A 27,413-nucleotide genomic window follows, 5' to 3' on the forward strand; every position below is an offset into this window, starting at 1 on the left:
CGGTAAGGCTGCGGAAGGCTTAAGGAAACTAAAACTTATTGATATCACCCAGGACTGAGAGTGTGTTTTTTGTTATGTTGTACTGTTAAATGTTCGTGCTGTAGCCTGGGGGGTTAGAGGCAGGGCCTGCGGGGCCGTGCCTGCGCTGTAACCTGGCACAGTCACTCAACTTCACTACGTCCTTTCCGTAGTTATGAAACTTTCGAGCGCAGGTTTTGTAACCGAGACGTCCTGACCAATCACGGCACGAGTTTAATGCTCACGTGACGATGTTTTTTATGTAACAAACGGGTGTCTATGGGAAAGTCGGTCCACTACAGCGTCAAAGACCGTGGCAGCTATAGAAATGTATAGACACGTTAACAGAAGAAAACCCAAATCTACATAACACTTGCTTTTTCTAGTTTGAAGTACGCCACTATGTCGCACGTGCAGGACGTACCGGAGGAGAGGAGCGCCTTCTTCATCGGCGCCGACTCGGACGCCGTCTCGGAGGAGGAGGACCACCATCAACTTATACTGCAAAAAGCCAACGCGCTAGCTTCGGAAAACTGCCTGAAAGAAGCCATTGACTGGTTTTCCGTTGCTATGCGGTACGGCACCGTGAGACCGGAACATTTAAGCACTTTCGTGGACTGTATCCTCCGCAACTTTAAGAGGAAAGCGGCGGGGCCAGACTCCCTCTCGGGCCAGAGTCGGGATGTAGCTAGCTGTGCGGACGATGTGTTCGACTGTCACAACTGTCATGGCTTTCTAGGTGAACCTGTGACCTTAGACTGTGGACATACGTACTGCAAAAGGTGTTTACAACGACGGCTGCTGTCTAAATGTAAGCTGTGCAGTGAAGCCGTCAGCGGTAAGGAGAAAGTGAATGTAATTCTCTGCGGACTGTTAGAAAAATGGTTCCCCGACGAGCTGAAAAAGTCCAAAACACTATGTGAAGTGGACGAGTTGTGTAGAAGAAGCCGCTACCAAGAAGCTGTGTCGCTAGCTACTGATATAATTCAGTGTGGTGAGTAAAATAACAATACAGCCATGTTCTTGGAACAGGGGGGGTGTTTCCTGATGGTGTGTGTCTGCTGCGCACTCTCACTGAGGCTCATAGCAACATGGTTATGTTTTTTATGTCAACAACATATAATTGAATACAATAACTGTGTTTGTCTGATGCTGGTGGGCCCTGGGGGGTGAGTAGAGTGAGTTCTACTGACCAACATTTTGAAAAGCAGTGCTCCATGTGTTGAACTGGTGCCAGTCTCCTCCCATTGGCTGCTGTTTGATCTGGTCCGTCCTGCTTACGACACTCGTGCAGCTGCGCACGCGCGATCGATGCAAGTTGCATAAGGCAGGTCGTGACACAGAAGGTGCATCTCATTTCTCTTATATGTCATTTCCTCGCTCATTGCCCCTCGTTTGTACCGGAAGTTGTCCCGATGCGCCATCTTGAAGGAAGTGTCAAAGCTCGTATTTAATTAATTTAATTTTTTTTTTGTCTTGCAGTTTATTCATATTTTTCAGATACTCAAGACATGATGTAACCATATTTAGAAATCTTACCAGGTAACAGTAAAGAAACAGAACCCTGCAAACAAGACATAATAAAAACACTAAAGACAAAACAAAGACAAAAAAATACGTAGGATAAATTATATCCATAAGGGGCAGCAAACAAAATTATTTAAAGTTTAACAAATATTCAGCGTTTTCCCAGCTCTGGCATCTTTCAGTCCCTGCTATGTTTCTTTGCAATGTTCTATTTCTATGTTTAATTCTGGTATTTCTGGTTTCCATTTCCATTTTCCATATAAAATAAATAAATTCAAAATACAGAGACATCATGACCATATTTTGGGTTATTAAGAAATTAACTTACAATCAGAATATAGATAAATAGATGCAAATAATGATTAACCTAAATAATGTAAACGCAGTCTGTGACTGTAAATGGGACAAGTACAGTATAAATACAGAGTGTGGGTTGTTGTTAATGTGTTTGTTGAACAGAGAAAACTCTGCTGCTCTGCCACAGACAGGCCAAACGCTTATCTGTATTATTAGGCTATGAGCACAGTGTAAGGGTGACATATATTCTACCAAAAGTCTCTTCGGCTGTGATATGGCACCAGTACCGAAGGATGCACCAAAAAACCCCAATGTGATTAGTATATCATTAAATCTCTCAGTAAAAGCCCTCTCAGACTCAGTGCTGAGACTGGATCAGTGAACACAGCAGCTGCAGCGTGAGCGAGATATTAGGTTAAAATTACAGTTATTAAGATGCAGAGCCAAGTTTTTTGAAACCTACCGTCATTATAGGACAGAATCATGAGTGGTCTTGCTGTCATTGGTGCAGGACTCTTTCAGAAGCTGTCATATAATTAGATAATGACCTCAATAATGACCTGGCAGTCATGGAATGCAGACGTGTGATTCTCTGCAGAGCAGCTGCTGAAAAATACCTGTTCTATAGTTCTGCTGTAGTGGAACATATATGCACAGTTTATTTAGCTTTATGACTTTTCCTTATGTTCTGTGTGAGCATCACATTATGTTCGTGCACTCAAACAGCCATCAGCGGCCTGATCAGCTGCTGCTGTCATCAGAAATGGGCATCGCTTCACGTGACACTTGAGAGGAAACAATGTCTCATGTCTTTTAAAACATTTGCTCGTGTCCTCTCTTCTCTTTCCTTGTGTCTGTCCATGCATCCCTGGTGGGAGGGACTAAGATGCAAGGAAAACATTAGAGGGAAGCATGGATGCAATTTAAGAGATGCAGCTAGAGTGGGGCAGGTTTTGTAACTTATGAAGTGGGAGGGTATTTGAATATTGTAAGTGTTGTGAATTTTATGAGGCACAGTTTCATAAATGTTTTATAAGAGGATGAATGTGCCATTTGTTAGCCAGTTTATGAAGTGGGGCAAGGCTGGTGGTCCAAATAGACAATCAGCCAGACAGTTAGCTTTTGTAACAGACCCTGATGTTATGCAAGGAGATAAAGTAGGTTACTCCTGTTGCAGATGATTTATAGTTAACAAAACCGAGATGATGGGGATGATGGAGGATGTTGCAAATCCAAATACTGGCTGTCAAAGCTTGTATAGACAATGTCAATGAGATACTCTCACCACTGACAGCAAAAGTGTAGTGCCCCTGAGCAAGGCACTAAACATCCAGCTACTTCAGTATAGGTGACCTGTTGTTGCAAGCTGTCTGCATGTTCATTGGATACAAAATGTTGAAGTGTTGCGGTTACATCAGCCTGTCTTAAAGTGAAATTTCTGGGAATTTGCAGCTGAGCAAACAAACTGCATATAGCATGATGCATTGTGGGTAAAACACTGCCTTGCAAGAGCAATCTTTTTTTTTCCACTCTAATCACTGAATCTCAAATTACCACAAACCATGTGAGAGAGAGCAATCTTGACTTCCTTACATTCAGTTATTTTCTTCTGTTGTAGTTAGGAGGTTATTAGCTTAAAAAGCAATTTTCAGTTATCGTGTCCACTATAGAGCTGCAATATATGCTGCAATATATCAGATGGTATGAAAATTGACAGTTTATATTTGCTTATTCATTGAAAAAATCATATGGATGGAGAATCTCAACATAATTTGTTATTTTGAGTGGTTTTACGCAAAATTCCATTTTTAAAAAATGACGTCAAATTTCAAGCGTTGTAATAAAACATTTGTTCATCGAAAAAACCTTCTGTTGACATTTATTAACGGGACATTGAAACTGATGATAATAATAATATTATCAATGTATAAAATAATCTTTGCAACCCTAGTAGATAGACACTTGATCTCCCACAACATGACAATAAATGTCAGACCATTCGGCTGGAAAATATTTCTGGACCTTCACCTGGTTATGAGAGCTTATGGAAACATCCGTTGGAATCTGGGTCAAGTGATATAACACATATGTAACTCTGCTGTGTCCTCGTTGACCTCTGTTACTTAGACACAGGATATGTGGTGCAACCTAAACTACTGCATTATAATCCACTGGTGATCCTGTCACCAGGGGAAAGCCTAAACACAGATGAGTTTAACTAGAACTACTTGTCTTCATGTTAACCTAACATGACTTTCCCCCATTTGTTTTACAACTTAGAGTACTGACTGAAAGACAGGTTATGGGTGAAAAGACTGTAAAAACATTGCATCCCTTTGCAAAATATGTATGCACAATCTGCTCCTGCATCGTGTCACTAGTTAGATATAGAAAACCAGCGAAACAAAGCTCGCTGGTCGCTGATTGGCTACAGCTCATGACAAATATCTGCAATATGTATGATTTAGGGTTGCATGATACTGAATTTTTTTTTTGCAGATATCCCATATGCCAATTTATAACTAACTTGTCTGACTGATAACCGATACTGATTTCAATTTAAAAAAAAAAAAAAAAAAATTCCACCACCTAATTTTAGTGATCATCAAGTCTCTTCTGTAGTGGAATTAACATAAATTTATGTATACTCTCATTGTGACATGGACATGTAGACATGAAATACAGTGCTTTTCGATGTTAATTATATACATTTATTGTGCAAAGTAAGGAAAAATACTTCAACTTAGGGTTGATGTTTTTTTACACTTTGCCAATTAAATCTGCACGTTGGCTGATTGCAGTATTTCGTTTTATAGGGTCCTCACATTCTGACCTTTGATGCATGTCATACCCTCTCTTCTATCATTTCCTGTCTACTTCTTCTGTCCTTATAATGTCACAAAAACAGTAATACATGTTAAATGTGGGTAATTTTTGGCACTTTATGCCAAGACGGTCACTTGACATTGGGTCAAGGATGCAATCTGATGTCTTTGGAGTCGTACCACCTGCTTTTGACAGCAGCTCAGTGTCCTCAGTGATGCAGGCAACCCGAGAAACAGGACAGAAACTTCTAGATATTCAGAGGTTGATGTTATCATAATGAGACAAACCACCTGTGGTACTGCTCATATTAGCATCTGCCGTGCATCACAAAAATGAACTAAATCCCATTTGTCTCAATGAGAGGTGATAAATGACTTGGATTGAAAGTGTGCCATGCGCAGAAAATGAATGAATCTTATTGAACTTGTGATGGATTGCAGGTAAAGTTAATCAACTAAAAGAATTTATTAGTCAGTGATGTCTTCAGGACAGACTGATTTAAAGACTCACAATAGAGTGACATATTTGAGTAATTCGATGATAAAAAATGCCTGATTGTAACACAGTGCACATACACAGGTGTAAAAGGTCATGTTTGTTTATACCTGGTTATTATTCCAAATAGTTTACGGCCTCTTAACTCTGTTCGTTATTGATTTGGGGTATTAGTAGCTCTTATGTTGCCTTTATTACAGCCTCCTGTTAGGAACAGACACACACACACACACACACACACACACACACACACATATAAAATCCGCTGAGCTCATCTATTCGTCTTCTGCATTGTCTGTTGAGAATTCAGAACCACAGGTGATATATTAATAGTGTTTGTCATGTAGTTATGTAATGTATGACTTGCAGGAAGTGACAGTTTTGAAACTTTCTGTTGAAGTAAACACTACTTGCCCACACAAGCAGAAAAGGTTGAGTTTGCCCATTAAACCACAGACAATTTGATGTAATCAGTATTATGGTGTTACTTGTGCTATGTTTCATAATATCAAGATGACTTACAATTAAATGATATATGTTTGAATAAATGTACTGTGCTCACTAATATTTAAAGATAAGTACTTGAGTGAAACCCTTTCCTCAGAGCTAATGAAGGTTTTTCTCCCCCCTCTTTTTCATCTCTCCTGCAGATCCAGAGACAACAGCAGCGGCTCGATTGTCTCGAGCGGAGGCGTACATGGCTCTCAAACTGTACCGTCTGGCTTTGGAGGACACAGAATTTAGTCCCGAGTCCAGCTGTTCTGCTGAAGTAGGTCACTCACTGATACTGTAGTCCTTTCTTACCCAATGCTATGGAAATGTTCAAATTTGTATTGATAATCTCTTTTGTTAGGCTCACAGTCACAGTTATGACTCAATGACAAGAGTCGGCCTGTCGCTATGATTACATTTTATTTTACTTATTGTACAATATATGGACATGACCTCAGTATTGCTTGTGCTGTTTTTATGTGTGTTTGTTGACATGAGAATGTCACCAACACTTAAGCCAACAACCAGAGAACCCGCAAGGTTTGCCAAAGTACTAGGCACAGCTTCTCATATTTTTCAAGAGAATAAGAAAACACTTGAAAGATGACGCAGTGTAGCTCACAGGTAGCCAGCAGCCACACTTTTGAAGTTGAAGAGTGCACAGTCCTGATAGTTGTTAGCTTGTCAATCCTTGGCAACAAGCCAATAAGTCCATCGTTTGTCGTTTTAACCTCCAACAACTTCATCTTCCACTCTGTAAATCGACCAGCGAACCGCCTGACTTCCCAGCTGTCGACAGCCCGGAGCCGACTGCAGCATTCCAGCCGCATCATTGAGGAGACTGCGGTGTTCCTGGAGCTTCGCTAAGCTTGTTTATGAGTTATAAGAGGCATCTTTTATTTAATTTTTGGGCCAAATCTTGTATTAACGTCTCAAATGGAGTAATTTTTGCCCACTCCTTTAAAGGTACTAAAATGATCATACTGCCTTGTACATAACAAGTTTTCTTGCGCATGGTGCTTGTCATCAGGTGTTAATTACGTAGAAATTTTATCTATTTTTTCATATTCCAATGTCTGAATATTCTCATGCTCTTTGAAAAGGTGTATTTGCATTATTATGCAATTATATTATCATTATATCAGTTGCATTAAATAGTCTCTAAATGGCAATAATACAATTTATTGCTCTAATGTTGGGACAATAGTCCCAAAATTATAGATAGACAATAGTCCAATAGTAATAGAGTATAATCAGTGTTAGTTCTGACACCTGATTTAATGTCCTTTATTTTGTTGATGCTGTAAGAATGCTTACACTGCCAGATTGTTTACGCATCACACACAGCACACTCACCCGCCTTGACTTGCCTGAGTCTGGCAGTCAGTCTCCTCTGATATGTCGGTCAGCTGGTCAGTACTAAGAAAAGGTGTATTTTAAGATTGCCTCCCGCAAAGCTAAAGATGGAGAGAACCTAGTAGCGCTGGATTATAGTTTCAAGTTCCTTTTAGGTCAGATACACAGAATTATGTTAATACATTCATTCGTTTTTTTCATAGAATAGAACTGTTCTGAAAGTGAATTTCTAATGCGTTTCTTGGCAACTGAATTAACTGAATCATAGTCTAAGAATAATTTCTCTCTGGTGACCCTGCTTATTTGTTTACACGGGATATTTATAGCGACCTCCTGCTACTTTTGTATTGTATAAAAGGCCTTGTCCTAGGGTAAACAAGTTAATAGTATCATGACTAAAGAAGATTTTCAAGAGCACAACTGTGAATGCAGTGATTAAGGTCAGAGCCACTGTTCACTATTACATTAGTAACAGGAGTCTAAGTGTCTGAGTCGAAAGCAGAGGATATTTTTCATTTGTTGGGCAAAGTCTATCATGAAAAAGAACCAGTGTATTTCATATTGACTTTTGAGAGAAGAGCTGCGTGTCTCTTGTGTTCGCTCTGGCTGTTTTTAAAGTTCAGCATCATTTTTGAATCTGCTCTTAAGATGCATGTTAAGCATAAACACATACCAGTAAGAGAAAACATTTAAGAAGGTTAAAGATGGACTAGTGTGTCCTAAACGTGAGAGTGAGTGTGAAAACAAAAGCTGGTGCAGAAGTATGATTTCTCTCTTTCTGTCCTTTCAGGCTCTATTTAGGAAAGCTATGGTGCTGCACGAGATGGGCCAAGTGGACGAGTCCCTCCAAGTCTTCCTTCGCTGCCTGGCTGTGGACGAGGACTTCCCCAGTGCTAAAAGACAAGTGGAAAAGGTGAGAGAATTTAAGAGGAAGTAGTTAGTGTGCTGACAACATTGGAAGAGAAAAAGACAAAATACAAAAAAATAAATAAAAAATTGTACCATTGCTTTGATGAATTTCGGGACAGAAAATTAGTTCCCCAACTCTTTGATTGGATTGCTGGGAACATAAAGGATCTTTGTCCTGCAAAGCCATTTGTTGTGTTTTTATAGCTAGCATCTGCTTTTATACTACATTGACTTAATGAAACCTCTTTTTATGGCATGGCTCCTAAAATCCCACTCAAGCGTTATGACTAAATAAACCAATAACATGGTAGAGATGCAGTGTTATAGACATCCTCTTGTATTACTGTGCTTTTAATTGGATTTACATCGTGCATTGTCCTCCGTGCTTGGAAGTGTGTCTGGAATTTATTGGCAGAGATTATGAACAATACTTGTGTTATTCTGCTCATTAATACTGATATACGTCAGTCAAGCACATTTGTAACTCTTTACAGTTTATAGACAAACTCAAAATGTATATTTCCACTCTCAAATGAAGAGTGCAAGAGAGTGCAGATGTAGACGTCTCACATAAGAATAACGATGAGATGCGAATTCAAAATATATGCATTATTGGAGTAATAGATATGATCATTATTGTAAACATGCCAAAAAATTGGACAACAAAGTATAAGTAAGTAAAATAACACCAGAATATCAATCAGAAATATTCAGTTAACAACATAAGTATTTAATGTTCAAAAAGGAGTAGGAGGAAATACTTAGCAAATACTACCTCCTTTTAACAAATTGAATTACAAAAAAAAACCATTTTAAACATTAACATTCCCAGTTTCTTTCCGAGTCTTCACCATACACACCTCGATCTAATCAAACAAAAATAAACAGTCAAGACTTAACAAGAACAGAAGAACAGAACATTTGGAATAAACACACACACACACACACACACACACACACACACACACTAAAACAAAGAAAACATGTAAAAACAGTCACACTATCAAAAGCATCTTACCAACTGTGTCCCCTGTATCACTCAGCCAGCTCCCCTCTCTGTTCTACCAGCTCTTATCCCTTCAGTATGTTGCTTTTGAAAATATGTTTCATTTTGTTAAGTGCTGTATATTTTCAAATCCACACTACAGCTGTTCCATAAATTAACCCCTTGTACTGTAATGCAATGATTTTTGGCGTTAGTTCTCACAAATTGTTTCTTGAACATGCAAATTCCTCTCAAATCAAGGCAGTAGTTGATTTCTCTCACGCTACGTATGATTTGAACTGGTTGGAATTCAACCAGATTAGTGGTTTTCTGAACAACTCTAATGGTTCTTTTTTGGAGGATGAAGATTGGATTTGTGTTTGTTTTTTATGTATTTCCCCACACTTCCATACATTATGGATCATAGAAACGTAGACAGGTTAACAGTAGGGATCAGTCAAAGTCTCAGTCCATCATGGAATTGCATAAGTCGTCAGAGGGTCAGGTCTTGTGACTTTGTCTGTAATGACATTAGTGCCACTTAATAGACTGACCACAGTGTTTTAGTTACATAAGCGTGACACAGTAGACTCGTGTATGCAGTCCCACGTACATTCACAGAGTAATGTGAAAGTTTGTTGCCTCTTAGTGATGAAAATACAGCTATTCAGCTACTAATGCTGCTCAAGTTTTGTGTAATCATCTCTGAATCATCGTTGCATAAGGAAACATACATAATCACATTAGTCATGGCATACCAGTTTTCACTGGGAATAAAGTGTGTGGAATTGATTGGAGCTGTAGTCAAGAGTTGCTGGTTGTATTGAGTTCTTGTCTGAATTCTTTTTTCTGACTGTTTCTGAAAGAGACACCGTTCAGACCAGACATGTATCTACAGAAGTGTGGGAGCCAGACAGCGTGCATCAATAGCATGTCAAATTAAGTTTGTGCAGCATCTAATCACACTTACAGTCTCAAAGGCCTTCCCAATATCCATATAATGAAAACAGAAAAGAAGCTAAATAAAAAATGACAGCCTCCACTCTTGTTGCTGTCAAGGCTTCCAAACAATAATGAGCATATGGTTACACATTATGCCCACCATAAACCAGAAGCCTAACATGCACTACAAAAAAAAAAAAAAGTGTGACACCCTCTTACATTTAAAGAGTTTTAAGTCACACACTATAAGATGACATATTAACAATTCAATAACAATGTTGACAGTGCTCTTATCAATTCAGCATCAAAATAATTCATAAATTCGAAATATATCTATGTGTAAACTTGATGTTTTGATTTTTGTTGCCTCAACTCACTACCAGCTATTTTAGTGGGGGGAGACAGTGGGAATGAGACGCGAACTGTTTCAAATATGAACATTTGTCACTAAAGGAAATACAGGTTGGTGGAACAGATTTATGCCTAATAAACACAGACTCCTCCAGATTGTCCTCCTTTTCCATAGTCCAAGTCAAACAAGACTTTTTCATGTCCTTGCACCTCCTTGGAGTCCCCTCCATGTTTACTGTCATTATGGTTTGCTGCTTCCCGTTTGATGTCAGAAAGAGTGCAGCAACTGGTTGTTGATGTTCACATCATTTCAAGACTAGAAATGTACAATAATCACAAATATGTTTGATTTTGTTGAAACGTAAAGACATGAAAAAAGCTGATTGAAGACAGGTCGGACTGAGTGTTAGGACTGCTTTACAACCATATAAGTAAGATCACAGAAGCGTGCATTAACTGAGGTGAAACTCATGATTTATTTCCACATTGGAACTATGTCTGCAACAGCGAAATTGCTTGTAAAGTCATTTGGTGTGAGGTGAGCATGTGTTGTAAAAAAGATTAAAATGCAAAAACTCAATCTTAATCACACTTACACAAGATTCTCATACCAGGTCTCAGGAAAATATAGCAAAAATAGAGATGTGTGTTGAGTGAGTCTGTCTGATTGTGCACATATGTTTAAGCTGACAGTACTGGGAGGAAGGGTTAATGGTCAAACACACTGAGGTCAAACTGAGGTTGTGCTGATATCTTTTCTGAACAAGAACAAGGCGACTCTGGGCAAAGTTTGTGTTTTTTTTGCATCGTATCACCATGTAGATTATCATGACTGAGTTTGCTCTTGGTCCTGGTTATGGAACTGGATTCACAGTATTGTGCGGTTAAATCTTATGTCAATAACTCCTATGTGCATAAAGGACAAAAGTCTGTATTTTCCTCACCACACACTGCATGTTTGCAGACTTGAAAAAAACTTTTTCCACTAAACCTGGTGTATTCAAAATAACCAAAAACATTTTTTTGCATCGTAGACACTTTTTAAACAATGTCTGCTTGCAAATGTGAAAGTGTGCAAAAACCTATGCACAGGCTGATAAACCGAGTGCTTTGTTACAGATCCTGTGCGACCTGCTCTCCCCAGCTGATGAGAATGTCAAGGTCGGCCTGCGGGAAACTACACAGAACACGTCACCTCACTTGCGCAGTAAAACACTAGTGTCCGATGTTAAAGTCCAACCACAAAGCCCAGACCAAAGACAACACCAGATCCGTGCTGCCTCGGCACACCTCCATCTGGACAGCCAGGAGGTACTGGCAGACTCCATAATGATACCACATTGTTTATCAATGACTTGCTTCCATGCTTTTGTCGCCATGTGTTTCTGTAAACCGTCATCATCGTCTGCCCCTCTGTCTTCTGTCATTATTCAGAAACGCTGGGAAAGCGTGGAGCGGCCTGGTCTGAGCAGAGCTCATTCACTGCGGATGCACGGCTCCAGCTGTGGTGAGGAGGGGCTGAAGAGAGTCTGCTCAGCTCCGCAGCTGGGCGACGAGGACAAGGGCAGCCTGCTAAAGAGGAAGCTGTCAGTGTCCGACACAGAACCCTGTGTCGTGGACAGCGGAAGTAGCAAACTTAAAAAACAAGGTGAGTGACGAATCCCACCATTGTGTTGCTCTCTGTTCTTCTTCACCCTTCAACACCTGGATCGACATGAGTTTTCTTGTGCTGCATTCAGACGCCTTTCTCAAGCATTTCAAGCAGTGAAACCTGAGGAAATTGGTTTTATTTATTTAGAAACATGAGAAACAAGGCAGTTAGGTAAAAAATGCCCTGCAAATTGCAAACAGAAATTGTAAAAGGTAACCAAAAAAATTGAAAATAAATTATCCGAGGTGAGGGGTTGCATATTGAAAGTTAGTGAAAATTTACCAGTGATCTATATTCCTAAATCTTATATTTGTATTCAAACTTATGTTCCAGAAAACAAACATTTTTAACCACTCTATTTTATTTTTTCAACGTTGCTTTTTTTGTTTATTTTCAGGTTATTTTCTTGTAGTTTTTTATAATTTTCTGCTTTTTTTTTTTTTTTTTTAACTGTTTCTTGTCAATTTGCTCATTAGCTTCCTTGCATGCTTTGGAAAGAAACCAAGCCGATTTGCCTAGGTTTCTCTCTTCTGTTTCCTTTCTTACCAGTATCAAAAACTCCTGCCTTATTGTCCACACCTAATTGTTGAATGCTTTTATCTCCCTGGTTGCCTTTAGGAGTAAAAGGTGCAAAAGGCTCCAGACAAAAAGCTGCCAAAGCTAAAACCAGCAGAAGTGTTCCTGAGGACCTGCTGGACCCCAACGACTTGGAGTGCTCTCTCTGCATGAGGTAAGGTCACACACCTGTGGACACACACGTTTTCACACACTTGTAAATGACTGAAAATGATGAATTTAACACTTGTTGCATCTCTGTGATGTATGCAGGTTGTTCTATGAGCCTGTGACGACACCATGTGGCCATACCTTCTGTAAAAACTGTTTGGAACGCTGCTTAGACCACATGCCCCAGTGTCCCCTCTGTAAAGAGAGCCTAAAGGAGGTGAGAGAGCATCTCAGCATGTATTGATTGAATCAAGATATTACTCTCATCTTGCTATTCAACATCTTGTGTTCTTTACTCTCTGTTTTACTCACTAACTGGTATCCTGCTCTCTCCAGTATCTAGCATGTAGAAAGTACAGGGTGACCACAGTGTTGGACACACTGATCAAACAGTATTTGAGACAGGAGCACGCAGAGAGGACTAAGACTCAAGTGGAGGAGACCAGAGAACTTTCTGAGTGAGTATTTGTGTCTCTGGCCTGATTGAAATTTATTGTTCATTTTCAGAAGTTTCAAAAAGGTTCAAAGGGTCTAAATTGTCCTCTCCTTCCCTCCCTCTGCGCAGCCTGACAAAGAATGTGCCTATCTTTGTGTGTACCATGGCTTACCCCACCGTGCCTTGCCCCCTGCATGTCTTCGAGCCTCGCTACCGTCTCATGATCCGCCGCTGCATGGACACAGGCACACGGCAGTTTGGGATGTGTATCAATGATCCCCAGAAAGGGTAAGCATGCAACACACTAACATGCAAGAACTGTCTGAATGACAGTGTTAGGGGCCTTTAAGCCAGACACATCTGCACATATGGAATAAAGGAACCTCTGGAACTCTCTGCTACAGCTCAGCTGTCTGAAAAAGAATGAATACTAAATGGCGTCCGTCCTTTCCTGCAGGTTTGCAGATTACGGCTGCATGCTGACCATTAGGAGTGTCCATTTCCTCCCTGATGGACGGTCAGTAGTGGACACTATCGGAGGGAAACGCTTCCGAGTGTTAACCCGAGGAATGAAGGATGGTTACAGCACCGCTGACATCGAGCATTTGGGTGATACCAGGGTAAGAACCACTGAAACTAACACTGATTTTATCTACAGTTTGTTGTACTTTAATAATCATACTCCACCCAAAACAGAACGGAATACATCCACAACTCAGACTCACTCTCCTCACTTAAAATAAACTCAAAACCCACCTTTTTGAAAAATACCTGTCTCCCACTGCCTCCTCAAATCTGAGCTGGCATATCCTCTGAATTTTGCGTTTGTATTCTGTTCTTGTATTTGTATCTGTTCTGTTCTTGTAGTTTGTATTCTCTATTTTGCATCTGTATTTGTTTTTCTTTTTGCATTTCATGTTCAGCATCTTCGAGTACTTGGATTATTATTATTATTATTATTATTATTATAGAATACAATACAAATACAATAGAATAAACAAAAATGAGCAAAATAGTATAGAGTGGAACATAATAGAACAGAATAAAATAGAATGAAACAAAATAAAATGGATTGGAAGGGAATGGAATGGATTGGAATAGAATAGAATTGATGGGAAGAGAATAGAATGGAATGGAAGAGGATAGAATAGAATGGAAGGGAACAGAATGGTAGACTTGTTTTTTTTTAATAGTATAATATAGTAAAAAAAAGAAAAAAACAACAACAAAGGCTGATAGGTTATTTGACTCTTGTGGATCAGGTGGAGGACAGTGAAGAGTTGGAGAGACTACAAGAGCTGCATGATGCCGTGTATGAGCAGGCCCGCGACTGGTTCCAGAACCTCAAGATCCACTTTCACAACCAGATCCTGCAGCACTTTGGACCGATGCCAGAGCGAGAAGCTGACATTCAGGTAAACATCCAGCACACTGCTCCTCTCATCCACAATTAAGCAACTATTGATTAATTGGTAGGAAAGAGTGTAATTGAAGATGTGAAATTTAACCGATCAATTAATGGAATGCGGTCAAAATATTAGCAATATGTTCAAATAAGCAGTTTTTATAGTTTTTTTTTTCAACTACCAATTAATCAATTGTTAATTTTACCAGTAATCGATTAAGGTAAGTGCTTATGATTTGCAACCCCACTTTTTCCCTATGTTTTCGAAAGAAATCAAATTTTTGCAGGCTTTAAATGATCAAATAGTGTGTGAAAGGCGTCTGAACCCAGCACAAGAAAACTGATATCTATTCAGGCTTAAAGGGGTTAAACAACTGAAATGTATGTTTTGATGATCATTGTCAAGGATTTACTCACCAGCACAGTGCTTCCCTAACATTACTGACTTATTAAACACACATATTACCAGCTCTCTCATATATTGCAGGGTTAAATTGAATTTCATTTACCTTATTAAAATTAGTAATTAGAGCGAGTGAACTGGAAAATGATACCCTGAGCTTAATTAAACTTCTGCTGGGCTGTTGGCTTTCCTGACGAGGATCTAAGTGACTTAGAAGTAGTGTCATTCATATAGTTCATCTCGCAGCTGAATTTGTGAAATAACTTTGCAGCAGAACGTCAACAGCATGTCAGAGTGAAGCTGGGGATGTTACATTCTGTTGAGAAAAAAGTCATCACTGTAACTGCTCACCTTCAGTGCATGTTTTCCTCACAACCTTTTAAATAACAAAATGTAGATAACCAGCAGATAATCAAAAGAACAACAGCAGATATATAATAATGTCTTTTATTATTATTACTATCTAAGCCGTAGCAGTCATTTTCTTCTGAGAACTGCAGGTTTTTTCAGGCTCTTATTTCCTCGTCTGACACAGCAAGACGCTGCAAACTCCAGACTCTGAAATTGGATCATCTCATGACACACTTGCCTTTTGGGGAAACCCACATTACACCTCGGATTCACCTGCCTTACAAGTCTTAATACCGGAACACGGTTGTTGTGTACGCTCAGCTCTGGCTCGTAGCCCGCAGTGCTGACAGGGATTACTGCTCCGCTCTCAGGACAACCACGGGGCGGAGTCCATTGACAATATAGGCTAAAGAGCTTTACGGGTGCTTCATAACTAATCCCAGTGGCCCTGTGCATCAGAAGAGTGTCATGAAGAGAATCCCTGACTACACCACGTGCACACTCTCTAAAAAAGGAAAGTGTCGAGCTGGATTTTTAATGGCGTTATGTAATAACTGTAATTTTTTTTTTTTTACGGTAAACAGTGCTGTGATTCTTTTGGCTAATGGCCAGTGTAAAATACAAAATGTAACATAGACATAGTATACATTATTCACTTCAAATCTTTAGATGTGTTGAGATCATGTTGTAACTGCCTCAGTCTGTGAAACTCAAAGAAAATGGGATTTTTTTTCAGCTCTGATTGTGATGCAGACATGCGTTTCTCTGGCAGATTACTTATAAAACTCATTTATGTTTTTACTAGGGCTGGAGCGACGCATCGACGTAATTGATTACGTAAATACTTGGATTCATGCAACGTGCGTCGCCGCGTTGCACCGTTTTATACCGTTTTATACCGTTTTACACAGCGCGCGCCATGAGACAGTGGGCAGCACCGATCGTGTTTTTTTAAATTCAGCGCTTGTGTATCAAGTTAGAGCGTGCACACGGCTTGCCCGAGCAGCACTTATCAGGCGCGTCTGCAGAAACGGTAGCTCGCCATGTTTTTCAGCGCATTTGTTCACTCTGGCAATAACTTTCCTCAGACTCAAGAATGAACTGATTATATTTTGGTGGTCAAAGGTTTAAAGTCAAGGTCACTGTGAGCTTGCATCCGTCTAATTCTAGTGAATGTGATGTCTTAAGAACACCTTGAGAAAATTTCTTTGAATTTGGCACAGAAGTCCACTGGGAGTCAAGAATGAACTGATAAGATTTTGGTGTTCATAGGTCAAAGTCACTGTGACCTTATCTGTTGCATTCTTGTATCTCAAGGACACCTGGAGGGGTTGTCTTAAACTTTGGCAATAACGTCCACTTAGACGTAAGGATGAACTGATAAGATTTTGGTGGTCAGAGGTCACTGTGACCTTGCATCTATCTCATTTTGGGAATGTGATATTTCAAAAAGGCCTTGAGGAAATTTTCTCAAATTTGGCACAAACATCCACTTAGATTAAAAAACAAACAGATCAGCATTTGGAGATCAAAGGTCACTATGACCTCATAAAACATGTTTTGACCCATAATTCAGAGATTCACTAGCTAATTACAACAAATGTTCACGCGAATGACTAATAGGATAAAATGCTCAAGTGACTGTGTTCCATGTTCACACACAAAGCTGTAACAGTATTCCTGCTCTCCTCTAGGCGACTCCTAACGGTCCGGCGTGCTGCTGGTGGCTCCTGGCCGTGCTGCCTATCGACCCGCGGTACCAGCTCTCCGTGCTCTCCATGACCAGCCTCAAAGAACGCCTGGTGAAGATCCAGCACATCCTCACATATCTGCAGAGTATCCCCAACAACTAGAGCTTCCTCTCCTCATCAACACAAATACTGGACGTTGAAGTGGCACTCAACATCTTGCCAACTTCTGTTTCTGCTGCCATCTGATCCTTCAGCGTTTGTTTTTACAGCTACAGGAGCCCTCGTCCTCACATGGAAAGCCTACGCAAGACAATGCAAAGCTGAAACATCCTTGAACTGTGGTTAACTGAAATGGAGATGTGGTCAAACCACCTCAGGGATACTTCCACTGATGCACATTATTTGTTTGAGACTTAATGAAATGGAAAAAAAAGTCTGCTCTCATTCTAAATGCTGTTCATTTTCAGAGGAACATCCTTGAGTGTTGAAATAAAAAGAGCAGTTAATAATCCACTCATATTTTGCTGTCTTAGGTGTCAGAATAATATATCTAATAATCAATGTTAAGCAAGGTGAAGAGAGTATTTAAGTAAGTGTTGGATCATCTGATGAGACCAGTGAAAAAAGGAAGTTGTTTTTTTTTTCATTTCTGTAGTATGGAGGAAAGATGAGGTGATTCTGTGGAACAAAATCCTAAATGCTGAAATCCCTCAAAAAATGAAAGCAAGATGTGGTTTAGATGAACCAGTGAAAAGAGATTTGTGCAAAAACCAAGCGCAGCTAAAGGCAGGCGCACCAAACGCTCATGAAAGTATTAATCCATATCTTCCGAGCATTTTCTGTTTACTCTCTTCCCCCACAACTTCCATCGCTGCCTCTTAACCGAGGCAGAGGACCTTCCCGTTGAAAGAAGGAAACGGTTTGTGTTTCCTCCCGTCGTTTTGAGTTTCTTCTTAGTTTTCTTGCAAAGATGGGATGTTTTATCCCTCTTTACATCAGGTCACAGCCCTGAAATCTCATCCTAACTCTCTTCAAACACTTTCTTCCTCTCACAAATAACCTTAAGTCGTATGCACTATCTTCCATTGTTGTTATGGACCTTTAGAGACCCTGGTGGAGTTTTGTATTGAAGATTCAGTGGTTCTGTTCACACATTACTTGTCTCCTCTAAACCAAAAGATTGAGCTGCCCATGACATTAATTTAAGCTAATTTATTAGTAAAACTTTATTTGTACATTCTGACTGTGTTTGTATGAGAAATTCTAAAGGGGGATTTGCAATATTGTGACAAATCAAAACAAGACAAAAACATGTATGATACAACTAATGAGTGAGTGTTATCTTCCTTCAGAGCTGCTCTCTATGAGGAGGGGTCGGTTCACCAGTGCTCCAGTCTGGACTGCATTTGCCTTACACCATTGGGCATTGTGATTTTAAACAACACAATGCTTTGGCTTGGTAACCATTCCTTTTTTGCCATAGTGTGAAGTATGTTTTTATTGTATTTTTCTTTCTCTCGGTTAGTTTGAGGCACCATTTGTGCACAATGTGTATAATAAAAAACTTAAAATGAAATTCAAGTCAAGGCTGTTGTATGTAAATGATATGTAAAAAAAAAAAAAAGGCTTTTTGGACAGATCTTGGTTTTTGGTCTGATGTTTTAAGTTATCAATTTTCAATAATAAATGCACTTCTTTTTCAGCTTCAGCCTCAGTTTCCACTGTTTGACCACTTAAAGAAAAGATGTTGAGCAGCATGCTGCGCTTTTGCTGCACTCACGTGATGTCGGAAGGTCGTAGTGTCCGCTAGGACGCTAGGAAGTCATTCTTCTGACTTTGTTGTGTTCATGTGCTTTGAGGTCGTAAAGTGGGAAAAGCATGGCAGCTACAAACACAATGGGTTGCATTTTAGTGCCAGTAGCATTTAAACAAGAAGTTAATAGCTGTTTCCAGTTTATTTATACTTGTATATATTATTTTATTTTGAATATATTTTTATATCATATATTTTTAGATATCTTTTTATTTAATCTTGGTCACTTCGCATAGACAGCAGTTAACATTAATACCATATTACATTAACATGTGACCAAAAATTGATATTTAATCCATGAATTAGTAAATAAGTTTCTCACCATTGACCAAACATTGACTTTTGCCTTCATGTTTATGCATTTAAGAAGTCAAATCTGCAACTCGTGTTATAAAGTAATGTTATCAATGTTAGTATAGTCACCTGGAATGCTTTAGAGTTAAAAGTTTGCTTGCTTGCTACAGCTAGTAGATGCATATACGAAACTGTGCAACTGTTAAAAGTAAATGATCGCTTCTAGAAACGAAATGTTGAAATCTATAATTGTTTACCGTCAATTGTCGACAGTGACGCCATGCTTTACGCCATTTCTGCTGCCCTTAAGTGTTACACAAAAATCACAACTCGGGTATCAGCAAAATTTCCCAATTTACAATTCATAATTAATTACTTTGAAGGGCCGTTCATGTGCTGGTAACGCAACATGGAATACAATTAATATGATATTTCGAAAGAGCACATGAAGGCAGCATTTGCCCTTACAGTCAGGCCTAACTAACTCTTTGAAACCTGGATCAACATTACTTTCTTGTACTACTTCAGACACTTAAAGCAAATATTAAAAATAAAAAAGTAAATTGGTTTGATTTTTTCAAAAACATGGAGGAAAAGGCAGTGAGCAACTTGTTAAGAGATTTCCCACAAATTGCAAGAAATGAGGACATTTAGAGAATTATTTTTGAAAAAGCTAGGGAAAAATGTCCAGAGAAACAATATTTTAAATGATCAGTTATATATAGATTTATATGTTTATATATATATATACATACATACAAAACAATGTTTTTATAGAATTGTTGAATTCTTCTGAAGTTGCCCATTGCCTTCCTTCCATGTTTGAGATGGAAATAAATAAGCCCTATTTACTGTCTTTTTATGCACTATGGCTATGATCAATTTATAGCCTGTGGGCCAAATCTGGCCTCCAGTAGGGTGTCAGGTGGCCCTCCAGTCATTTTCTATTTCACAATAAAAATAAAGCGATTCACACTGGAAATTGTTTTTGTACTTTCTGTATAAATAAGGTGTCAGAGTGAATAAAACAGCATCAAAATAGAACTTGTTTATGAATAAAGTGCCAGTAGCGGATCTTAGCTGAGACCCTAATATCCTACAATCCACGAAACATCCTAATCCTAGAAACGTCCTAAAATCCTAAAAAAACAACCTAAAATCCTCCGCCAAGATGGCTATGTTTGGCGGTAGTGAGCCCCCCATGTCCATGCCATGGATGTCTTATGGTCCATGCCTTGAACCGACCTCGTTCCTCTGACTCATCCTGGTCGATCCTGGCGCTGACACAGAGCTCAACCAATCACAGTCAGGGCGAGTATCTACGCAGCGTCAGTTACTCCTCGTGCACACGCTGCGCAGCCCCCCTCCCCCGCGCACGCTCAGTCAAGCTCACTACCGTTAGCGCGAGGCCTCGGGAGTAAACCCATGGAGGAAACAAATGGATGCAACGGCCGAAAAACAACCACCGCCAACGAAAAAACGGCGTATTTCTCTGCTGACAACAGCATACACAGCGAGGACAGGGTGACAGAAACAGACCGAAGACGAAAAGCGAACTAAAAGGGAATAATTCCAGAATCCGAGACGAAACGAGGAGAAACACCGGAGCTGTTTTCACGGGCTAACCGAGACTTAACGGGACCTGAAAGGACTCCGAACTAACCGTGAGTTAGCCACATTTCTGCTTTAAATGTACTTAAAATTACGCCCGCTTAATTTTGTTTGAACTGGTTTGCCAAAAACATGAAACCACATTACTGAGATGGTTCCCCGCACTGTGACACTGCAGGCTGGGATGTGTAACTGTGATGTTGCTGTGGAGCTAACGTTAGCTTGTTAACAGTGCTGAGGCTGGTTAGCATTCATTTATGGCAGAGGGGCTGAAAATGTATTTGTGAAGTGCTCAGACAGACTTATCAGTTTTGGTTTATTGCTGATATTTATGTATGCTCTCGCGGTAAAATGTAGACTCATCACTTTTCCGCAGTTTAGTTAGTTCTGTTCACCACAGTTTCTGTTGTCAGATGCCTGCTGTACAAAAAGCACATGCTAATTCATGTTGTTTTGCCAAATAGAAATAGCTGTACGTTAGTTTTCATAGCAAAACGATTTATTTAAGGGTGGTGATTTTGTGTCTTTCAAGGCACAGGCTGACATTTAAGACCTATGCAAAAGTGCCAAAAACTGCATTTTCTCTAATGTCCACTTGGGGCCATCGTTTTGTACAGTCTATGTCGACATCAGTTTTCTTGTGCTCCGCTCAGACGCCTTTCACAAGCTACTTGACCCTTTGCAAACTGGGCAAATTGGTTTAATATCTATCTTTAAAACATGGGGGGAAGACACAACGACCAGCTAGGCAAGAAATGTCGCACAACTCTTTGGAAATTTTACCCTAAAATTAGTTATAAAAAAGACGGGAAAATTATCAGAAAGTAATCCAAAAACAGGAAAAGGTAAGGTAAATTTGTAATGATAATAATTTAATATCAAAATTATGTTACAGAAAAATACATGATAACATTTTCAAGAAAATGTATGTTGTTTTAATCTTCAGGATTTCTTCTAGGTAATTTACTTGATAATAATAATGACTTTATTTGTATAGCACTTATCTAGATAAACTTACAAAGTTCTTCACAAAGTACATAAGAAATAAGAATATACAGTTAAAATAAATAAAACAATGTCAAGATCATAGTGTGCACTGGGGCATAACAGAACAAAAGGAAATAAAGAAAAATTTGCATATCACAAATTTTCAAATCAGTCAAAGTAACAGCTTTCCTATAAAAAATATGTTTTATGCAATGATTTAAAAACCGGCAGTGTGTTAACAAGCCTCATATCCTCAGGCAGAGAGCCTTTAGTCACTAGCCTTGACCTCAGGACGACTAGTGAGGGAAGACCAGAGGATCTCAGATCACAACCAGGAACATCAGGAGTCAGAAGTTCAGTTATGTAGCTTGGGGCTTAACCATGTTGAGCCTTAAAAATTATTAAAAGAATCTTAAAATACATTATAAAATAAACAGACAACTAATGGAGGGATGGTGAGCGGGACCTCAGAGAGCTTCCAGTATTTTTCATACAAAGTTCTGCCTTTAGCAGGTTTATTCAGCCTATTTTAATGTAGTTGTGGCACTAGTTACTTAAAAATACAAAAGGAGAAACAAAATAAAACTTTTTCTTCTGGGCCTTTCAAGCCCCCCCCCCCCAGGGGACCTGGGTAATCAGTACCACTTTTCCAAAGATGCCCTTGCATAAACCTCTAATGTAACAGAAATGTTCAAACTTTGGCAGAGAGTAGGACTCCATCACACAGAGTTACAAAAATAAGCTTTCAGGGCCTTTAACCCATTTATGTGCAAAGTCAGTCAAGATACTCTATAGTTCTCCACAAACTGGGGTTCAAATGTTACGAGTTGGTACAGAGAATCAACCCTTTGACACCTGAGCACATTGGTTCAGTTTCTCTCAAAAACATGGGGAGAAGGAAATGAACAAGTAAACATCACATGGCTCCCAAAAAAGAATGGAATTAGGTTACAAGAAAATTACATTAAAGTAACCAAAAAATCAAAAAACATAAAAATGCAGAAAATAAAAAACAATATATACATATTTTTGTCTGCAACAGAATTTTAAATATATATTAATATTGATTATGAATGCATTTTTGTTTTTGACATTTTTATCTAGATTTTGAAAATGTATCCCCCTTTTTAAAACCAAATTTTCCGATTGTTTTCTTTGTCACCTCTTACTAATTCCTTGTAACCAGTTTTCTCAGGTTTCAAAGGGTATGTTGAGCCTCATATTAGAGACCTGAAGAGTTTATACGCTTTGTGACCACAGGGGGGCGACAGTGCAGCATTATTGTCACACACAGTTAAGTGTTTCATAACTCACCCTTTACCCTCTGCACTTACTCAACTTTTATTATGAAAATATGAACAGATCTCTTGGACTCAGTAATGTGTCTTTATAGTCAGACTTTTCAAAAAGATAATGTCAGAGAAAAACAGCAGGCAGTCCTTCTGAGCTGGTCCTTGTGTATCCGGTGCTGTGAGCTCTGTCTTCTTCCATCAGAGGTCATCGTGCAGAAAGCATCATGACAAACTCTGCAGAGGGAAACAGAGACAGCAGCAGATCCACTGATAAGCACTAATGACACTCAAATATCATAAAAGGACAGCATGGGACGCAGCCACATCATTTTCAGCTCATGTACCGGAGACAAACAGATCATGGTGTGATGTAATGACAAAATGTTGCCATTATCACAGAGTTAATGAGAAACTGAAGCAGTGACAGTGTGATATGTCAAAGATGGAGAAAGGATACAAGGGCCTTTTAGCTGAAAATTTAAATACAACGTTTTCAAAAGTTTTTGAAGTGAGATACAGGACTGTTTTTGCTGTACAGGCAGGGCCGTATGACCAAATTCTGGGCCCTAAGCAAAAGAAGTGGCTACCCCGCCCCTCCTCTTGATCCTCTTTTAATTTTTTTTAAAAACATTACTGTTCTTTCTTTCTTTCTTTTCCTTTTTACAATCCTAATTTCCCTCTGTTTTGAAAAGATAATGTTATCATATAAATGCAGTTTTTTAAAAACCGCCAAGGAAAGACTTTTCCACTTTTTGGTGTGGCCGTTCTCATCTTAAAGTGGCCTAAATAATATGATATACGTAGTTCATTTAGACACAAAATCTAACACTAGGGACCCAACATAACGGTGTGGGTTTGTCTTAACTATCCCACAGCACTGCATGGTTGTAATGTTTCACGTGTGTATTTTTTTTATAGAAAGTACAAGTGTTTAAAACACTTGATGGCTAAACAAAATAAAAGTCTTTTATGACATCAGTATGCTTCATCATTGTCTGGAGTGTGGTTCAGTATAATGAGGGCCCCCCTTCCTTTGGACACTCCCCCCCCCCCACTCCTATGCCCCTGTGTACAGGTATTAAACCTAAGTCCGTATTTACCAACATAACATTGTCAGCCCTGCAGCCTTCCAGGCTTTGTTCATCTCTTCTTGTAATCACTTTGATTACCACTTGTTTCGGCTCACCGTAGCCATTATTGCAGATTCACTTGTCAGTCATGTTGGCTATTGATAGTGTCCTGTCAATGAAACCCAGCTCGAGGCAGGTTTCACTAAATCAATGCAGTCAATCATGTCTCCCATTTCCCATTGTGCACCTGAAGCACTTTACTCTGAAAGACTTCTGATTGTAGGTGTGAATCTATTGATTGACTGAGCACTTAAGCTTAATTCCAGATTAACCCACTAACATAATCTTTTCTAGTACTCCTCCATCCATTTTCAATAAAAAGAAGTAAACCGAGCGTAACAGCAACTCCTCTTCGTCCTGACGCTCCTGAGTTTAACCTGCCACCTAGAGCTTGAGAAGGAGCCTCTCACTGCTGCTGAGGATGCATCTTTCCTGCCAGGCAGGTTGATCTGGACAGATACTCCGACGCTGCCCCAGGGGCTAATTGATGATAATGAGGAGCACCTGCTTATCGATCCCTTCTGGGACTGATGCGCCCATTCATATGTTTCCAATAATTGTAATTGATTGAATTGGTAAGACAAGACAAACAGGATCACACCTCTAAACCCTGTGTGTGCTGCAGCCTGCACTCGCAATAACATGCATGTGGTGTTGCCTTCACACGTGCACATTGACCTCTGTGTGTGTGTGTGTGTGTCCCTTTGTATTGTTTATTTGCCAGCGAGGGAAAATATGGTAATGCCGTTTCTGCAAAGTCCTTGAGCTGCCCAAGTGTGTGTTCATCGTGTGACATGTGACAGGTGTCCAGGCTTGTGTATTGATTGGCTTAATGCACTCCTGATTAGATTGGGTTGGCCCTTCCAGCTAACCCACTTTGACTCAACCATCCTCTTTTTTCCATCTCACCATTTTCCCGCCTCATTTTTAGCTCATTTTCTTTTTTGTCCCCTTCATCCTCAACCTGTTCCAATGAGATCCAGTGACCCCTCTGCTTTGTCCTCCCTAGTTCTTCCCTCCCGTCTGATGTATTTGCGCAATGCTGCCAGATGAGCTCAGAAAACATCTTCATCAACACCACAACCATTATGTTCCAAATGTGTTATCAATGGATTATAAAATGGATATTTCTGTACTGTACTTATATTAATATTTAGGCTCCATATCCATTCTATCTAATAATCTTTTTTCAACCATTTGTATTTCTGTCTTACTTATTTAAATGTTTTACTTATATGGCCTTTCTTTAGCTAACTTTTTCAACTGTTTTTCGTTACCTTTAGCTAGCTATTTAGTAAGGTAATGCCTATACAGGGATTATAGCTAACTATTTCCACTACTTAATGACTTAGGTTATTTTATCTATTCCATTAACAATCTGTTTCAACCATTATTGATTGATTAAAACTATTTTGATTTCTCTTCTTGCTAATGTATAGGCCAACACACTTAACTGACTCTGGATTGGCCACTTGCTAGTATTTTAATGAATTCTTCACCCACTGCGTGTTACTTTAAATTCTTAAAGAAAATATGGTGCACGGAGAATCTGAAAAGTACGAACATTCTTTATGAACTGATGTTATCAGGGTCCTCATTTAACAACAAGAATCTGTTTACAAACTCTCACACAATTTGTGCGAGGTGGAGCAAGTCTGTAACAATAACTGCAAATTGTATAAGCAGAACAATTACACTAAATGGATTATGAAAAAGCAACCAGATGGCATTAGTGGAGGTAAAAAATTCAAAAACATAAAGAAACGTATCATTTATTGACATTTGCATTTTATGAACATGATATTAACATTAACATTAACATTATTAACATTATTTTCTAATGTATCAAAGTTGTGCTCAGTATTGGTATATTATATTATATATTCTCTAATCCATCTTTTGTGTACATACTATTCTATTACTTACTTATTGTTATGTGTACATACCTTATTTCCTCTATGTACATACTTATTTTATTACTTATTTATTGTTATTTGTTATTGTTATTTTCTTTGTTACATTTCACTTTTCTTTTTTCATGCTGCTGTAACATTTGGAATTTCCCCCAATGGTGGATCAATAATGGAATATTCTATTCTTCTATTCTATTGCACCCCCTCTATCTTAAACATATGCATTTATTGCTAAAACCTTACAACATAAAACACTATTGCATGGTGCGAGTGTACTGAGGCATGCTTTCATCTGTGTATGAGACTGTTTGTACAGATGTGTTTTAAATCGTAGTAGCAAAAACGCATGTGTTTAAGAAGTACTTTGCATACAACTGGATAAATGAGACTTGGATTATACTGCATGACTTGTGTGAGAGTTTAAAAACAGAGGTTTTGATAGTTTTACTGTTAAATACTGACCCTGATTGTTCCAATTCATGTAGAATACTCTCATGCTTTGGATTGTCCATTCACCATGAATGAAAGAAACACATGCCGAGTAATTAATATTAAAAAATGGTCCCTTTGCAGGTGAAATATTTCTTTAAATTCACATAAGATCAGCATCATACCAGTTTGTAATCTTATTAAGCTATTTCTTTCCAGTTTAACACAAATATGTGGATTAAAAAAAGATCAAATCACTATTTCCTTTTTTTTGAGAGATAGATGGTCTTTCCATGTTCCTTCTGGCAACTGCAGAAGTATGACACCCATCCCCCTGTCTTTGTGTCCCTTTGTTTTTTATTAATTGTTGCCCTCTCACACCTTGCCTGGAGTCTATCCACACCCCCAAGTCCCCGACCGCTCACCATCAAAGTCAATGTTGCCGTCCTTGTTGAGGTCAATGTCGCTGAGGATCTCCTCCAGCTCGCCTTTCTTCAGCTTCTCCCCCAGGAGCGTCTTCATTCCCTCCTTTAGCTCATCAAGCGTGATCTTTCCATCACCGTCACAGTCAAACTGCGACGTGTGCGGTTAGTAGGGAGCAACGAGGTGGGGACATGAGCATGTAGAGAGTGAGGAGAGACAAATCTCAGGAACAAAGGATTAGAGATGACACAAGGTATAAGGATGGAAAGAACAACATTACATGTTTCTGTGCTAATGAGGAGGGCAGAGAGATTTACTGCAGTATGATGTGATGAACGGAGGGGAGAAATACAAAAATAGAGTGCGAGAAAGTCATCATACACAGTCAACGATATTCAGAGATTGCATTGTGCAAGAAAAAAGTTTCGCATTTACAGTGTGTAGTTACAACATGGATGCGTGAGGTCCCTGGAAGTCTGAAAACAGCTTGAGTGTGCAGATGGGGCAATGCTGACTCATGAGGTGTTAGAACTGAAGTGAGAAAAGACTTTTGAAGTGACTATGAGGGCTGAGATCGGACGAGCTGAAAATGTATTCTCATTTGACGCAGAGTATCTCTGAGGTTGTGGAAATTTGTGTTCAGAGGTTGAGAGCTTATTC

General features: G+C 39.2%; 2 protein-coding genes across 2 annotated transcripts in view; one reads left to right on the forward strand and one right to left on the reverse strand.

Annotated features, from left to right (window-relative positions):
• Nucleotides 1-267: 267 nt before the first annotated feature.
• On the forward strand, nt 268-18,564 carry lonrf1l (LON peptidase N-terminal domain and ring finger 1, like). Its single transcript, XM_042485709.1, has 12 exons — nt 268-1,012; nt 5,814-5,932; nt 7,802-7,924; nt 11,318-11,509; nt 11,633-11,846; nt 12,468-12,579; nt 12,678-12,792; nt 12,912-13,033; nt 13,141-13,299; nt 13,469-13,631; nt 14,274-14,426; nt 16,865-18,564. Exons 1-12 carry the CDS (start codon nt 421-423, stop codon nt 17,021-17,023), a joined length of 2,223 nt encoding a protein of 740 aa, XP_042341643.1. The 5' UTR covers nt 268-420; the 3' UTR covers nt 17,024-18,564.
• Nucleotides 18,565-23,030: 4,466 nt separating this feature from the next.
• cabp4 (calcium binding protein 4) overlaps nt 23,031-27,413 on the reverse strand; it is a 38,303-nt gene continuing 33,920 nt past the window's right edge. Inside the window, exons 7-8 of the mRNA XM_042485526.1 lie at nt 26,756-26,903; nt 23,031-23,092 (exon numbers count right to left, since the gene is read on the reverse strand). Coding sequence (XP_042341460.1) covers nt 23,064-23,092; nt 26,756-26,903 — 177 coding nt within the window. The 3' untranslated portion in view covers nt 23,031-23,063. The remainder of the gene's footprint in view (nt 23,093-26,755; nt 26,904-27,413) is intronic.

This window comes from Plectropomus leopardus, chromosome 4 (assembly GCF_008729295.1).
Source record: "Plectropomus leopardus isolate mb chromosome 4, YSFRI_Pleo_2.0, whole genome shotgun sequence".
Classification (NCBI taxonomy): domain Eukaryota; kingdom Metazoa; phylum Chordata; class Actinopteri; order Perciformes; family Serranidae; genus Plectropomus; species Plectropomus leopardus.

Excerpts from the sequence above, each read along its gene's own strand:
- lonrf1l (XM_042485709.1), top strand. The coding sequence starts at position 421 with ATGTCGCACGTGCAGGACGTACCGGAGGAGAGGAGCGCCTTCTTCATC. Across the intron at positions 5,933-7,801 it reads AGTCCAGCTGTTCTGCTGAA|GCTCTATTTAGGAAAGCTAT; the intron begins GTAGGTCACTCA and ends CTGTCCTTTCAG. Across the intron at positions 13,300-13,468 it reads ATCAATGATCCCCAGAAAGG|GTTTGCAGATTACGGCTGCA; the intron begins GTAAGCATGCAA and ends CCTTTCCTGCAG.